General features: G+C 44.8%; 1 protein-coding gene across 2 annotated transcripts in view; it reads left to right on the top strand.

The window, feature by feature from the left end:
* Nucleotides 1–14,642, top strand: part of LOC143277904 (uncharacterized) — a 29,135-nt gene extending 14,493 nt beyond the window's left edge. For both annotated transcript variants that reach the window (XM_076582872.1, XM_076582871.1), the window contains exons 7-10: nucleotides 963–1,083; nucleotides 4,423–4,495; nucleotides 8,482–8,680; nucleotides 13,603–14,642. In XM_076582872.1, the coding sequence (XP_076438987.1) occupies nucleotides 963–1,083; nucleotides 4,423–4,495; nucleotides 8,482–8,680; nucleotides 13,603–13,707 (498 nt within the window). In that variant the 3' untranslated portion in view covers nucleotides 13,708–14,642. The remainder of the gene's footprint in view (nucleotides 1–962; nucleotides 1,084–4,422; nucleotides 4,496–8,481; nucleotides 8,681–13,602) is intronic.
* Nucleotides 14,643–15,324: the final 682 nt, after the last annotated feature.

Here is a 15,324-nt window from a genome sequence, read left to right as displayed (position 1 = left end):
AAGACAGCTCATGTGGTGTGTTGCAGTTTGCAGGCATTAAAGACACCCCATTAAGACAGCTCATGTGGTGTGTTGCAGTTTGCAGGCATTAAAGACACCTCATTAAGACATCTCATGTGGTGTGTTGCAGTTTTAAGGCATTAAAGACACCTCATTAAGACAGCTCATGTGGTGTGTTGCAGTTTGCAGGCATTAAAGACACCTCATTAAGACATCTCATGTGGTGTGTTGCAGTTTTAAGGCATTAAAGACACCTCATTAAGACATCTCATGTGGTGTGTTGCAGTTTTAAGGCATTAAAGACACCTCATTAAGACAGCTCATGCGGTGTGTTGCAGTTTGCAGGCATTAAAGACACCTCATTAAGACAGCTCATGTGGTGTGTTGCAGTTTGCAGGCATTAAAGACACCTCATTAAGACAGCTCATGCGGTGTGTTGCAGTTTGCAGGCATTAAAGACATCTCATTAAGACAGCTCATGCGGTGTGTTGCAGTTTGCAGGCATTAAAGACACCTCATTAAGACAGCTCATGTGGTGTGTTGCAGTTTGCAGGCATTAAAGACACCTCATTAAGACAGCTCATGTGGTGTGTTGCAGTTTGCAGGCATTAAAGACACCTCATTAAGACAGCTCATGTGGTGTGTTGCAGTTTGCAGGCATTAAAGACACCTCATTAAGACAGCTCATGCGGTGTGTTGCAGTTTGCAGGCATTAAAGACACCTCATTAAGACAGCTCATGCGGTGTGTTGCAGTTTGCAGGCATTAAAGACACCTCATTAAGACAGCTCATGTGGTGTGTTGCAGTTTGCAGGCATTAAAGACACCTCATTAAGACAGCTCATGTGGTGTGTTGCAGTTTGCAGGCATTAAAGACACCTCATTAAGACAGCTCATGCGGTGTGTTGCAGTTTGCAGGCATTAAAGACACCTCATTAAGACAGCTCATGCGGTGTGTTGCAGTTTGCAGGCATTAAAGACACCCCATCTAGACAGCTCATGTCCTGTTTATCAGACCTGACTGCGGCCTTTCCCCTTCAGGTGGCCACCACTCTGTGCGACTGTCTCCAGCATTCACCCTGCAGTAAGTTATTAGTTCTGTGTTTATTCTCACCCTGCAGTAAGTTATTAGTTCTGTTTTTATTCTGTTTTCTGCTGCCCCATCATCGGCAGTGGTGTTACTCTCATGCCACCCATTCAAAGTAACCCTCCCGTACACGGCCACACCCAGGTTATTCTGTGACAGGAAACAGGACGTGAGGTTAAATAAGTTGCAGCAAGGTGGTTGTTGTTGGTCAGATGGACAGGGTGTCTGTGTGATGAAGGCATGTGGACTGCAGGTTGTCCACACAGCCACACAGCGTCAAGGTGGTTGTTGTTGATCAGATGGACAGTGTGGTCTGTGATGAAGGCATGTGGACTGCAGGTTGTCCACACAGCCACACAGCGTCAAGGTGGTTGTTGTTGGTCAGATGGACAGTGTGGTCTGTGATGAAGGCATGTGGACTGCAGGGTCTCCACACAGCCACACAGCGTCAAGGTGGTTGTTGTTGGTCAGATGGACAGTGTGGCTGTGATGAAGGCATGTGGACTGCAGGGTCTCCACACAGCCACACAGCGTCAAGGTGGTTGTTGTTGGTCAGATGGACAGTGTGGCTGTGATGAAGGCATGTGGACTGCAGGGTCTCCACACAGCCACACAGCGTCAAGGTTGTTGTTGTTGGTCAGATGGACAGGGTGTCTGTGTGATGAAGGCATGTGGACTGCAGGGTCTCCACACAGCCACACAGCGTCAAGGTTGTTGTTGTTGGTCAGATGGACAGTGTGGTCTGTGATGAAGGCATGTGGACTGCAGGTTCTCCACACAGCCACACAGCGTCAAGGTGGTTGTTGTTGGTCAGATGGACAGTGTGGTCTGTGATGAAGGCATGTGGACTGCAGGTTGTCCACACAGCCACACAGCGTCAAGGTGGTTGTTGTTGGTCAGATGGACCTCACACAGCCACACAGCCACACAGCGTCCCGGTCATGGCGTCTGCCCCCTGCCTCTCCGCCATATAAGGCAAGATTGCTGGACAGAAGTACCCTTTGTTGGACAGAAGTGTCCCTTTGTGCTGGACAGAAGTGTCCCTTTGTTTCTTTGTGCTGGACAGAAGTACCCTTTGTTGGACAGAAGTGTCCCTTTGTGCTGGACAGAAGTGTCCCTTTGTTTCTTTGTGCTGGACAGAAGTGTCCCTTTGTGCTGGACAGAAGTGTCCCTTTGTTACTTTGTGCTGGACAGAAGTGTCCCTTTGTTACTTTGTGCTGGACAGAAGTACCCTTTGTTGGACAGAAGTGTCCCTTTGTGCTGGACAGAAGTGTCCCTTTGTGCTGGACAGAAGTGTCCCTTTGTTTCTTTGTGCTGGACAGAAGTGTCCCTTTGTTTCTTTGTGCTGGACAGAAGTTCAGTTTCTCAGGGAAGTGTCAGTGCATTCAGAAAAATCCATGTAGACTACGCCACATCTGCAAGGCAGATGTCTGACATAGTGTCAGTGCATTCAGAAAAATCCATGTAGACTACACCACATCTGCAAGGCAGATGTCTGACATAGTGTCAGTGCATTCAGAAAAATCCATGTAGGCTACACCACATCTGCAAGGCAGATGTCTGACATAGTGTCAGTGCATTCAGAAAAATCCATGTAGGCTACACCACATCTGCAAGGCAGATGTCTGACATAGTGTCAGTGCATTCAGAAAAATCCATGTAGACTACACAACATCTGCAAGGCAGATGTCTGACATAGTGTCAGTGCATTCAGAAAAATCCATGTAGGCTACACCACATCTGCAAGGCAGATGTCTGACATAGTGTCAGTGCATTCAGAAAAATCCATGTAGACTACACCACATCTGCAAGGCAGATGTCTGACATAGTGTCAGTGCATTCAGAAAAATCCATGTAGACTACACCACATCTGCAAGGCAGATGTCTGACATCAGCATAACCCAGCAGCTTTTAGTCCGGCCTTGAGTGCATGCATGATATGCATTCATGTACTTATCAGTGTGGAATTCTTCCGCAGAATTATGCCGGAGGACAATACTCTCATTGCCATGAGTTCTTTTTTCAGTGCGCCAATTGCATGCTGCATACAGGACCTCGGTTTATCCTTTCATCCGAAGGACCAGATGCTCAGTTTGATTTTCCAGTCAAACTTGGGAGAAAGGACGCGAGCAGGATTCGAACCTACACCCTGTCGGACTCTCTGTATTAGCAGCTGAGCGTCTTAACTCACTTAGTACTGCTGACTAGCTCCTCTGACTTACCCCACGGACAACCCATTTGTACGGGTAAGAAATAAAATCGCCAAAAATCAAATGTCAGAATTTATGAAGTGAAAACTTGAAAACTGATCAGTAAGATAACAAGTAAGTTGGGGGCAAAATTTAAAACTTCCTCCCTTGTGCTATCATACAGAGATGGTAAAGTATCCATAGTTTTTGTTCATTATTTGTACACACTGATGATGTGTAAACGAATCCAGGAAGTAGAGTTTGAAACAGATTAAATTCAGAAAGTGTAACAGCCACTTAGGGCCCGTTTGTCTAATTCTGTCTGCCTTGTGACTGAGATGAAACAGGGTCAGATGCCATTGTTGACACACACTGTTCACGTGAACCAGTCACTGAGAAAATAACTCAGCTGCTGGTGAGCACAGCAACACACACTGCATTTGTCGGTCACAGTGGAGAGTGGAAAGGTCAGTAAAGATATTCTTAGCTCATAACGTCATCATGGAAATTAGGTACCACTCCAAAAATCCAAAACTATCTAAGACCTTGATTGGGGCCCATCGTCTGAAACAGTTGTAAACAGGGGGCCCTGATAGGGGCCTTTCATCTGAAACAGTTGTCAACAGGGGGCCCTGATAGGGGCCTTTCATCTGAAACAGTTGTCAACAGGGGGCCCTGATAGGGGCCTTTCATCTGAAACAGTTGTCAACAGGGGGCCGTGATCACGGCCGTTTATCTGGATTGAGTTAACCACTGTGTCACCTTCCAGGAGAGAAGACTCAACAGAAAACCGGGCTGGGTGTCAAAGAAAGAAGATCAAATACACATGTTAAAGATCCTGTAATCCATGTCAGTGTTCAGTGGGTTATGGAAACAAAAACATACCCAGCATGCACACCCTCTCATGGTTGCCTACATGGTGGGGTAAAAATGGTCATACACGTAAAAGCCCACTCGTGTACATATGAGTGAACGTGGGAGTTGCAGCCCACGAAGAAGAAGAAGAAGAAACTGTGATAATGGTGGTGATTGTGGTGATTGTTGTGGCAGTGGAATTTCAGGTGAGGGGGATTGGGGGGACTGATGGGGGGGAGGGGGGACTCCGGAGGGGGGGTGAGGAAATATCCTTTTTGTGAACATGTTTCAGGCAGCGTGCAGTATGATGTGGTGACCTCCCTTTGCAGAAACTGGCACGGTGACACTCTGCTGGTTTTTCTCAGGTGGGTTGTGTGTTGTGCTGTGTTTGCCACATCAGATTTTGTTATCCTGTGTTTGTCACATCAGATTTTGTTATCCTGTGTTTGTCACATCAGATTTTGTTATCCTGTGTTTGTCACATCAGATTTTATTATACTGTGTTTGTCAGATCAGATTTTATTATCCTGTGTTTGTCACATCAGATTTTGTTATCCTGTGTTTGCCACATCAGATTTTATTATCCTGTGTTTGTCAGATCAGATTTTATTATACTGTGTTTGTCACATCAGATTTTATTATCCTGTGTTTGCCACATCAGATTTTATTATCCTGTGTTTGTCACATCAGATTTCATTATACTGTGTTTGTCAGATCAGATTTTATTATCCTGTGTTTGCCACATCAGATTTTATTATCCTGTGTTTGTCACATCAGATTTTATTATACTGTGTTTGTCACATCAGATTTTATTATACTGTGTTTGTCAGATCAGATTTTATTATACTGTGTTTGTCACATCAGATTTTATTATACTGTGTTTGTCAGATCAGATTTTATTATCCTGTGTTTGTCACATCAGATTTTATTATACTGTGTTTGTCAGATCAGATTTTATTATACTGTGTTTGTCACATCAGATTTTATTATACTGTGTTTGTCAGATCAGATTTTATTATACTGTGTTTGTCAGATCAGATTTTGTTATACTGTGTTTGCTACATCAGATTTTGTTATACTGTGTTTGTCACATCAGATTTTATTATACTGTTTTTGCCACATCATATTTTGTTATCTTGTGTTTGTCACATCAGATTGTTATACTGTGTTTGTCACATCAGATTTTGTTATACTGTGTTTGTCAGATCAGATTTTATTATACTGTGTTTGTCACATCAGATTTTATTATACTGTGTTTGTCACATCAGATTTTGTCACATCAGAATTTGTTATACTGTGTTTGTCACATCAGATTTTGTTGTACTGTGTTTGTCACATCAGATTTTGTTGTACTGTGTTTGTCTCATCAGATTTTGTTGTACTGTGTTTGTCACATCAGATTTTTGTTCAGTGAGTGATTGTTCATCCACTCCTTCCTTCCTTCCTTCACTGTGTGTTCAGTGAGAGACGCATTGTTCATCCACTCCTTCCTTCCTTCCTTCACTGTGTGTTCAGTGAGAGACGCATTGTTCATCCACTCCTTCCTTCCTTCACTGTGTGTTCAGTGAGAGACGCATTGTTCATCCACTCCTTCCTTCCTTCCTTCAGTGTGTGTTCAGAGAGAGACGCATTGTTCATCCACTCCTTCCTTCCTTCCTCACTGTGTGTGTTCAGTGAGAGACGCATTGTTCATCCACTCCTTCCTTCCTTCACTGTGTGTTCAGTGAGAGACGCATTGTTCATCCACTCCTTCCTTCCTTCCTTCAGTGTGTGTTCAGAGAGAGACGCATTGTTCATCCACTCCTTCCTTCCTTCCTCACTGTGTGTGTTCAGTGAGAGACGCATTGTTCATCCACTCCTTCCTTCCTTCACTGTGTGTTCAGAGAGAGACGCATTGTTCATCCACTCCTTCCTTCCTTCCTCACTGTGTGTGTTCAGTGAGAGACGCATTGTTCATCCACTCCTTCCTTCCTTCCTTCACTGTGTGTTCAGTGAGAGACGCATTGTTCATCCACTCCTTCCTTCCTTCCTTCACTGTGTGTTCAGTGAGAGACGCATTGTTCATCCACTCCTTCCTTCCTTCCTTCACTGTGTGTTCAGTGAGAGACGCATTGTTCATCCACTCCTTCCTTCCTTCCTTCACTGTGTGTTCAGTGAGAGACGCATTGTTCATCCACTCCTTCCTTCCTTCCTTCAGTGTGTGTTCAGAGAGAGACGCATTGTTCATCCACTCCTTCCTTCCTTCCTCACTGTGTGTGTTCAGTGAGAGACGCATTGTTCATCCACTCCTTCCTTCCTTCACTGTGTGTTCAGTGAGAGACGCATTGTTCATCCACTCCTTCCTTCCTTCACAGTGTGTGTTCAGTGAGAGACGCATTGTTCATCCACTCCTTCCTTCCTTCACAGTGTGTGTTCAGTGAGAGACGCATTGTTCATCCATTCCTTCCTTCCTTCCTCACTGTGTGTGTTCAGTGAGAGACGCATTGTTCATCCACTCCTTCCTTCCTTCACTGTGTGTTCAGTGAGAGACGCATTGTTCATCCACTCCTTCCTTCCTTCACAGTGTGTGTTCAGTGAGAGACGCATTGTTCATCCACTCCTTCCTTCCTTCACAGTGTGTGTTCAGTGAGAGACGCATTGTTCATCCATTCCTTCCTTCCTTCCTTCACTGTGTGTTCAGAGAGAGACGCATTGTTCATCCACTCCTTCCTTCCTTCCTCACTGTGTGTTCAGTGAGAGACGCATTGTTCATCCATTCCTTCCTTCCTTCCTTCACTGTGTGTTCAGTGAGAGACGCATTGTTCATCCACTCCTTCCTTCCTTCACTGTGTGTGTTCAGTGAGAGACGCATTGTTCATCCATTCCTTCCTTCCTACACTGTGTGTTCAGTGAGAGACGCATTGTTCATCCACTCCTTCCTTCCTTCCTTCACTGTGTGTTCAGTGAGAGACGCATTGTTCATCCACTCCTTCCTTCCTTCCTTCACTGTGTGTGTTCAGTGAGAGACGCATTGTTCATCCACTCCTTCCTTCCTTCCTTCAGTGTGTGTTCAGTGAGAGACGCATTGTTCATCCACTCCTTCCTTCCTTCCTTCACTGTGTGTTCAGTGAGAGACGCATTGTTCATCCACTCCTTCCTTCCTTCCTTCAGTGTGTGTTCAGAGAGAGACGCATTGTTCATCCACTCCTTCCTTCCTTCCTCACTGTGTGTGTTCAGTGAGAGACGCATTGTTCATCCACTCCTTCCTTCCTTCACTGTGTGTTCAGTGAGAGACGCATTGTTCATCCACTCCTTCCTTCCTTCACAGTGTGTGTTCAGTGAGAGACGCATTGTTCATCCACTCCTTCCTTCCTTCACAGTGTGTGTTCAGTGAGAGACGCATTGTTCATCCATTCCTTCCTTCCTTCCTCACTGTGTGTGTTCAGTGAGAGACGCATTGTTCATCCACTCCTTCCTTCCTTCACTGTGTGTTCAGTGAGAGACGCATTGTTCATCCACTCCTTCCTTCCTTCACAGTGTGTGTTCAGTGAGAGACGCATTGTTCATCCACTCCTTCCTTCCTTCACAGTGTGTGTTCAGTGAGAGACGCATTGTTCATCCATTCCTTCCTTCCTTCCTTCACTGTGTGTTCAGAGAGAGACGCATTGTTCATCCACTCCTTCCTTCCTTCCTCACTGTGTGTTCAGTGAGAGACGCATTGTTCATCCATTCCTTCCTTCCTTCCTTCACTGTGTGTTCAGTGAGAGACGCATTGTTCATCCACTCCTTCCTTCCTTCACTGTGTGTGTTCAGTGAGAGACGCATTGTTCATCCATTCCTTCCTTCCTACACTGTGTGTTCAGTGAGAGACGCATTGTTCATCCACTCCTTCCTTCCTTCCTTCACTGTGTGTTCAGTGAGAGACGCATTGTTCATCCACTCCTTCCTTCCTTCCTTCACTGTGTGTGTTCAGTGAGAGACGCATTGTTCATCCACTCCTTCCTTCCTTCACTGTGTGTTCAGTGAGAGACGCATTGTTCATCCACTCCTTCCTTCCTTCCTTCACTGTGTGTTCAGTGAGAGACGCATTGTTCATCCACTCCTTCCTTCACAGTGTGTGTTCAGTGAGAGACGCATTGTTCATCCACTCCTTCCTTCCTTCACTGTGTGTTCAGTGAGAGACGCATTGTTCATCCACTCCTTCCTTCCTTCCTTCACTGTGTGTTCAGTGAGAGACGCATTGTTCATCCACTCCTTCCTTCCTTCCTTCACTGTGTGTTCAGTGAGAGACGCATTGTTCATCCACTCCTTCCTTCCTTCACTGTGTGTTCAGTGAGAGACGCATTGTTCATCCACTCCTTCCTTCCTGCAGGAGGCTGTGTGGGTCAGACCTCCAGCTGACGGACAGCCTGCTGCCAGTGGTGCAGTGTGTGCTGGGTCAGCAACCAGACCTGGGTTCGGATCTCCTCCTGTCCTTGCTGAGGCTGATGGAGACAGGGGCCGTCTCTCTCGCCAGGAACGCCAAGTACGGTCGCATGGTGCTCAACTTTGTCAAAAGCTACAAGAATCAGGTGATTGCCAAGTATGGTCGTTTGGTTCTCAACTTTGTCAAAAAGCTACAAGAATCAGTGTCAAAAGCTACAAGAATAAGGTGAACACTAAGTACACTTGCTTGGTGCTCAACTTTGTCAAAAGCTCCAAGAATCAGGTGATTGCCAAGTTTGGTCATTCAGTCTGTGCTTTGTCAAAAGCAACAAGAATCAGGTGATTGGTTAGTATGGTCGTTTAGTCTCAGCTTTGTCAAAAGCTACAAGAATCAAGTGATTGCCAAGTATGGTCGTTCAGTCTCAACTTTGTCAAAAGCTACAAGAATCAAGTGATTGCCAAGTATGGTCGTTCAGTCTCAGCTTTGTCAAAAGCTACAAGAATCAAGTGATTGCCAGGTATGGTCGTTCAGTCTGAACTTTGTCAAAAGTGACAAGAATCAGGTAATTGCTTAGTATGGTTGCTTAGTTGTAAACTTCATCAAAAGCTACAAGGATAAGGTGAACAACAAGTGTGGTCACTTGGTTGTCAACTTTGTCAAAGGGACAAGAATCAGGTTAACAGCAAGTATGGTCACTTGGTTCTCCACTTTGTCAAAAGGTACAAGAATCGGGTGAGCAACAAGTATGGTCATTGGTGCTCAGCTTGATGAAAAGCTACAAGAATCAGGTGATTGCCTTATATGGTCGCTTGGTTGTCAGCTTTGGGGGGGTGGGGGTAGTGGGGGGCTGGGGGGGGGCATACTGGTAACACACCTGCCTGGGAAACCAAAGAATCTGAGAGGTGTTATGGTGGCTGGGGGGAGGGGGTGTGTGAGGGGGGGTGAAAGCCAGGGAATCTGAGAGATTCCAATTCCACACTCGTCACTGTTTTCTCACCCTCCTCTTGAACTTGAGTGGTGGTTTGGACGCTAGTCATTTAGATGAGATGATGAACCGAGGTCCTGTATGTTGCACGCACTTGGCACACATAAAAGAACCCAGGGCAACAAAAATCCCTTTTGACAGGAAAACAGACACTTGCAGGCAGAAAAAGAAAGTGGGTGGAGATGTATTCTTTCTGCTGTGTCTGTGTGTGATCAAGGGACAGTGGCAACACAACACAACACAACACACTACAATAGAATACAGTACAACACAGTACACTGCAATAGAATACAGTACAACACAGTACACTGCAATAGAATACAGTACAACACAGTACACTCAATAGAATACAGTACAACACAGTACACTGCAATAGAATACAGTACAACACAGTACAGTACAACACAGTACAATACAACACAGTACACTACAATAGAATACAGTACAACACTGTACACTACAGTAGAATACAGTACAACACAGTACACTCAATAGAATACAGTACAACACTGTACACTACAATAGAATACAGTACAACACAGTACAGGACAATACAACAGTACTACACAGTACAATACAACACAGTATAATACAACAGTACAGTGTAATATAATTCAGCACAATACAACACAGTACAACACAATACAGTACAATACAACACAGTACAGGACAATACAACAGTACTACACAGTACAATACAACACAGTATAATACAACAGTACAGTGTAATATAATTCAGCACAATACAACACAGTACAACACAATACAGTACAATACAACACAGTACAGGACAATACAACAGTACTACACAGTACAATACAACACAGTATAATACAACAGTACAGTGTAATATAATTCAGCACAATACAACACAGTACAACACAATACAGTACAATACAACACAGTACAGGACAATACAACACAATACAGAACAACACAATACAACAGTACAATACAACACAATACAGTACAACACAACAGTACAGTACAATACAACACAATACAGTACAACACAGTACAATACAATACAGTACAATACAACACAACACACACAGTACAATACAATACAATACAGTACAACACAATACAGTACAATACAGTATGATATAGTGGAATACAGTACAATACCATACAGAAAGTACATTTCAGTATAATACAGCACAGTACAGTAAATACATTACAATACATTCCAGTACAATATAGTACAACACAACACTTACACAACACAGAAAATACAGTATGATACAAATTTTGTTTAGATAATTGTTATGTTCAGTTTTCTTGGGGTATAGTAAAACTTTATTAAAAAAAAATCTGGTCATCTGTTAGTAGATATTTTATTTTGTGCATTGTATGTGATTGTGTGTTTGTATATATGGGTTTTAGATCATGTATGTGTGTGATGGTGAGTGTGTGTGTGTGTGTTTGTGTGTGTGTATATGTGTGTGTGTGTTCCTGCATGTGCGTGTACATGTGTGTGAACTGTGATCAGGTTGTTTAACGAAAAGAAAATACTGGCGACACAGATGCACAATGTCTGTGTTTGTGAACACAAATTTCTCACCAGTCCCCAAACTGGCTTTATTTGGGATTTGGACAAATACTGATCGCTGAATTTCATTTTCCTCACAGCCTTTGTTCAAGTCATGACGTGAAGGATGTTTGTTTTGTCAGAAATGGTGGGATTACTGTGTCGGATACTGTGGATGTCGTATCAGCTGAACTGCGGTGTTAGATACATGTCATATGACAGGAACTGTGTGTGTTTCTTGTGGCAGAAACAATGTGATCAGTGGAGATGCTTTAGGCAGTTTCTTGTGGCAGAAACAATGTGCTCAGTGGAGATGCTTTAGGCAGTTTCTTGTGGCAGAAACAATGTGATCAGTGGAGATGCTTTAGGCAGTTTCTTGTGGCAGAAACAATGTGCTCAGTGGAGATGCTTTAGGCAGTTTCTTGTGGCAGAAACAGTGTGATCAGTGGAGATGCTTTAGGCAGTTTCTTGTGGCAGAAACAGTGTGATCAGTGGAGATGCTTTAGGCAGTTTCTTGTGGCAGAAACAGTGTGATCAGTGGAGATGCTTTAGGCAGTTTCTTGTGGCAGAAACAATGTGATCAGTGGAGTTTCTTGTGGCAGAAACAATGTGATCAGTGGAGATACTTTAGGTAGTTTCTTGTGGCAGAAACAATGTGATCAGTGGAGATACTTTAGGTAGTTTCTTGTGGCAGAAACAATGTGATCAGTGGAGATGCTTTAGGCAGTTTCTTGTGGCAGAAACAATGTGATCAGTGGAGATACTTTAGGGAGTTTCTTGTGGCAGAAACAATGTGCTCAGTGGAGATGCTTTAGGCAGTTTCTTGTGGCAGAAACAATGTGATCAGTGGAGATGCTTTAGGCAGTTTCTTGTGGCAGAAACAATGTGATCAGTGGAGATACTTTAGGTAGTTTCTTGTGGCAGAAACAATGTGATCAGTGGAGATGCTTTAGGGAGTTTCTTGTGGCAGAAACAATGTGATCAGTGGAGATGCTTCAGGGAGTTTCTTGTGGCAGAAACAATGTGATCAGTGGAGATGCTTTAGGGAGTTTCTTGTGGCAGAAACAATGTGATCAGTGGAGATGCTTTAGGGAGTTTCTTGTGGCAGAAACAATGTGATCAGTGGAGATGCTTCAGGGAGTTTCTTGTGGCAGAAACAATGTGATCAGTGGAGATGCTTTAGGGAGTTTCTTGTGGCAGAAACAATGTGATCAGTGGAGATGCTTTAGGGAGTTTCTTGTGGCAGAAACAATGTGATCAGTGGAGATGCTTTAGGGAGTTTCTTGTGGCAGAAACAATGTGATCAGTGGAGATGCTTCAGGGAGTTTCTTGTGGCAGAAACAATGTGATCAGTGGAGATGCTTCAGGGAGTTTCTTGTGGCAGAAACAATGTGATCAGTGGAGATGCTTTAGGGAGTTTCTTGTGGCAGAAACAATGTGATCAGTGGAGATGCTTTAGGGAGTTTCTTGTGGCAGAAACAATGTGATCAGTGGAGATGCTTCAGGGAGTTTCTTGTGGCAGAAACAATGTGATCAGTGGAGATGCTTTAGGGAGTTTCTTGTGGCAGAAACAATGTGATCAGTGGAGATGCTTTAGGGAGTTTCTTGTGGCAGAAACAATGTGATCAGTGGAGATGCTTTAGGGAGTTTCTTGTGGCAGAAACAATGTGATCAGTGGAGATGCTTCAGGGAGTTTCTTGTGGCAGAAACAATGTGATCAGTGGAGATGCTTCAGGGAGTTTCTTGTGGCAGAAACAATGTGATCAGTGGAGATGCTTTAGGGAGTTTCTTGTGGCAGAAACAATGTGATCAGTGGAGATGCTTTAGGGAGTTTCTTGTGGCAGAAACAATGTGATCAGTGGAGATACTTTAGGGAGTTTCTTGTGGCAGAAACAATGTGATCAGTGGAGATGCTTTAGGGACAAGAAAGTGACTTGACCTTGGGAGGGGCTTGAATCAGCCATGCATGATGCACTTCCCAGGCGTTTTGTGTACTGTGCTCACGCTATGATGTTTCTTTTTGTGTACTGTGCTCACGCTATGATGTTTCTTTTTGTGTACTGTGCTCACGCTATGATGTTTCTTTTTGTGTATTGTGCTCACGCTATGATGTTTCTTTTTGTGTATTGTGCTCACGCTATGATGTTTCTTTTTGTGTACTGTGCTCACGCTAAGATGTTTCTTTTTGTGCACTGTGCTCACGCTATGATGTTTCTTTTTGTGTATTGTGCTCACGCTATGATGTTTCTTTTTGTGTACTGTGCTCACGCTATGATGTTTCTTTTTGTGTACTGTGCTCACGCTATGATGTTTCTTTTTGTGTACTGTGCTCACGCTATGATGTTTCTTTTTGTGTACTGTGCTCACGCTATGATGTTTCTTTTTGTGTACTGTGCTCACGCTATGATGTTTCTTTTTGTGTATTGTGCTCACGCTATGTTGTTGTTTTTTGTGTATTGTGCTCACGCTATGATGTTTCTTTGAATGAAAATTGTTGAAAGCAAAGTGACTTGACAGGCGTTGACCCAGATCAATCAACTGTGTGTTTCAGATCAGTCCTTCCCATGCTCCCTCGCTTCACACCATCACCAGTGTCCACTCCTCCGTCATTCGCAAATCTCTGCAGTCTGCCGTCAGTGGTCTGACTTGGTCATGAACATCCTGAACAAATCTCTACAGTCAGTGGTCTGACTTGGTCATGAACATCCTGAACAAATCTCTACAGTCAGTGGTCTGACTTAGTCATGAACATCCTGAACAAATCTCTGCCGTCAGTGGTCTCACTTGGTCATGAACATCCTGAACAAATCTCTGCCGTCAGTGGTCTCACTTGGTCATGAACATCCTGAACAAATATCTACAGTCAGTGGTCTGACTTGGTCATGAACATCCTGAACAAATATCTACAGTCAGTGGTCTGACTTGGTCATGAACATCCTGAACAAATATCTACAGTCAGTGGTCTGACTTGGTCATGAACATCCTGAACAAATATCTACAGTCAGTGGTCTGACTTGGTCATGAACATCCTGAACAAATATCTACAGTCAGTGGTTTGACATGGTCATGAACATCCTGAACAAATCTCTGCCGTCAGTGGTTTGACATGGTCATGAACATCCTGAACAAATCTCTGCCGTCAGTGGTCTCACTTGGTCATGAACATCCTGAACAAATATCTACAGTCAGTGGTCTGACTTGGTCATGAACATCCTGAACAAATATCTACAGTCAGTGGTCTGACTTGGTCATGAACATCCTGAACAAATCTCTGCCATCAGTGGTCTGACTTGGTCGTGAACATCCTGAACAAATCTCTGCCGTCAGTGGTTTGACATGGTCATGAACATGCTGAACAAATCTCTGCAGTCTGCCGTCAGTAGTCAGACTTGGTCATGAACATCCTGAACAAATCTCTGCCATCAGAGGTCTGACATGGTCATGAATCTCTTGCTGCAGTCAACGCCTCTACTACAAAACTAGCAAACCTGTGTGAGAGCATGCGTGTGTGCAAGTAATATGATTATGTGTTATTATGTATGTTTAAGGGATTTATGTTACGCATGTTTATGGTGTGCATGTGTAAGGAAAAATAAAAATTTTTTTTGGTCTGAAGTGTGGGTTTACATGCCCTTGTCTGTATGCATTGTGGACAGAGAAAAGGGAGACAAATGTGCAAGCTGTGACAGGACACTCTACAGGGGGGTGGGGGGTGGGGGGTGGCTCTCAACATTCTGTGGGGGTGGGGGGTGGGGGTGGCTCTCAACACTCTACAGGGGGTGGGGGTGGCTCTCAACACTCTACAGGGGGTGGGGGTGGGGGTGGCTCTCAACACTCTACATGGGGTGGGGGGTGGGGGTGGCTCTCAACACTCTACAGGGGGTGGGGGTGGGGGTGGCTCTCAACACTCTACAGGGGGTGGGGGTGGGGGTGGCTCTCAACACTCTACAGGGGGTGGGGGTGGGGGGGTGGCTCTCAACACTCTACAGGGGGTGGGGGTGGCTCTCAACACTCTATGGGGGTGGGGGGGGTGGGGGATGGTGGCTCTCAACACTCTACAGGGGGTGGGGGGGTGGGGGTGGATCTCAACACTACAGGGGTGGGGGGGTGGGGGTGGCTCTCAACACTCTACAGGGGGTGGGGGGGGGAGGGGCTCTCAACACTCTACAGGGGGAGGGGGTGGGGGTGGCTCTCAACACTCTACAGGGGGTGGGGTGTGGGGGTGGCTCTCAACACTCTACAGGGGGTGGGGTGTGGGGGTGGCTCTCAACAC

The sequence above is a fragment of the Babylonia areolata genome, chromosome 35, assembly GCF_041734735.1.
Source record: "Babylonia areolata isolate BAREFJ2019XMU chromosome 35, ASM4173473v1, whole genome shotgun sequence".
Classification (NCBI taxonomy): Eukaryota; Metazoa; Mollusca; class Gastropoda; order Neogastropoda; family Buccinidae; genus Babylonia; species Babylonia areolata.
This window is presented reverse-complemented; position numbering and strand designations above follow the sequence as displayed.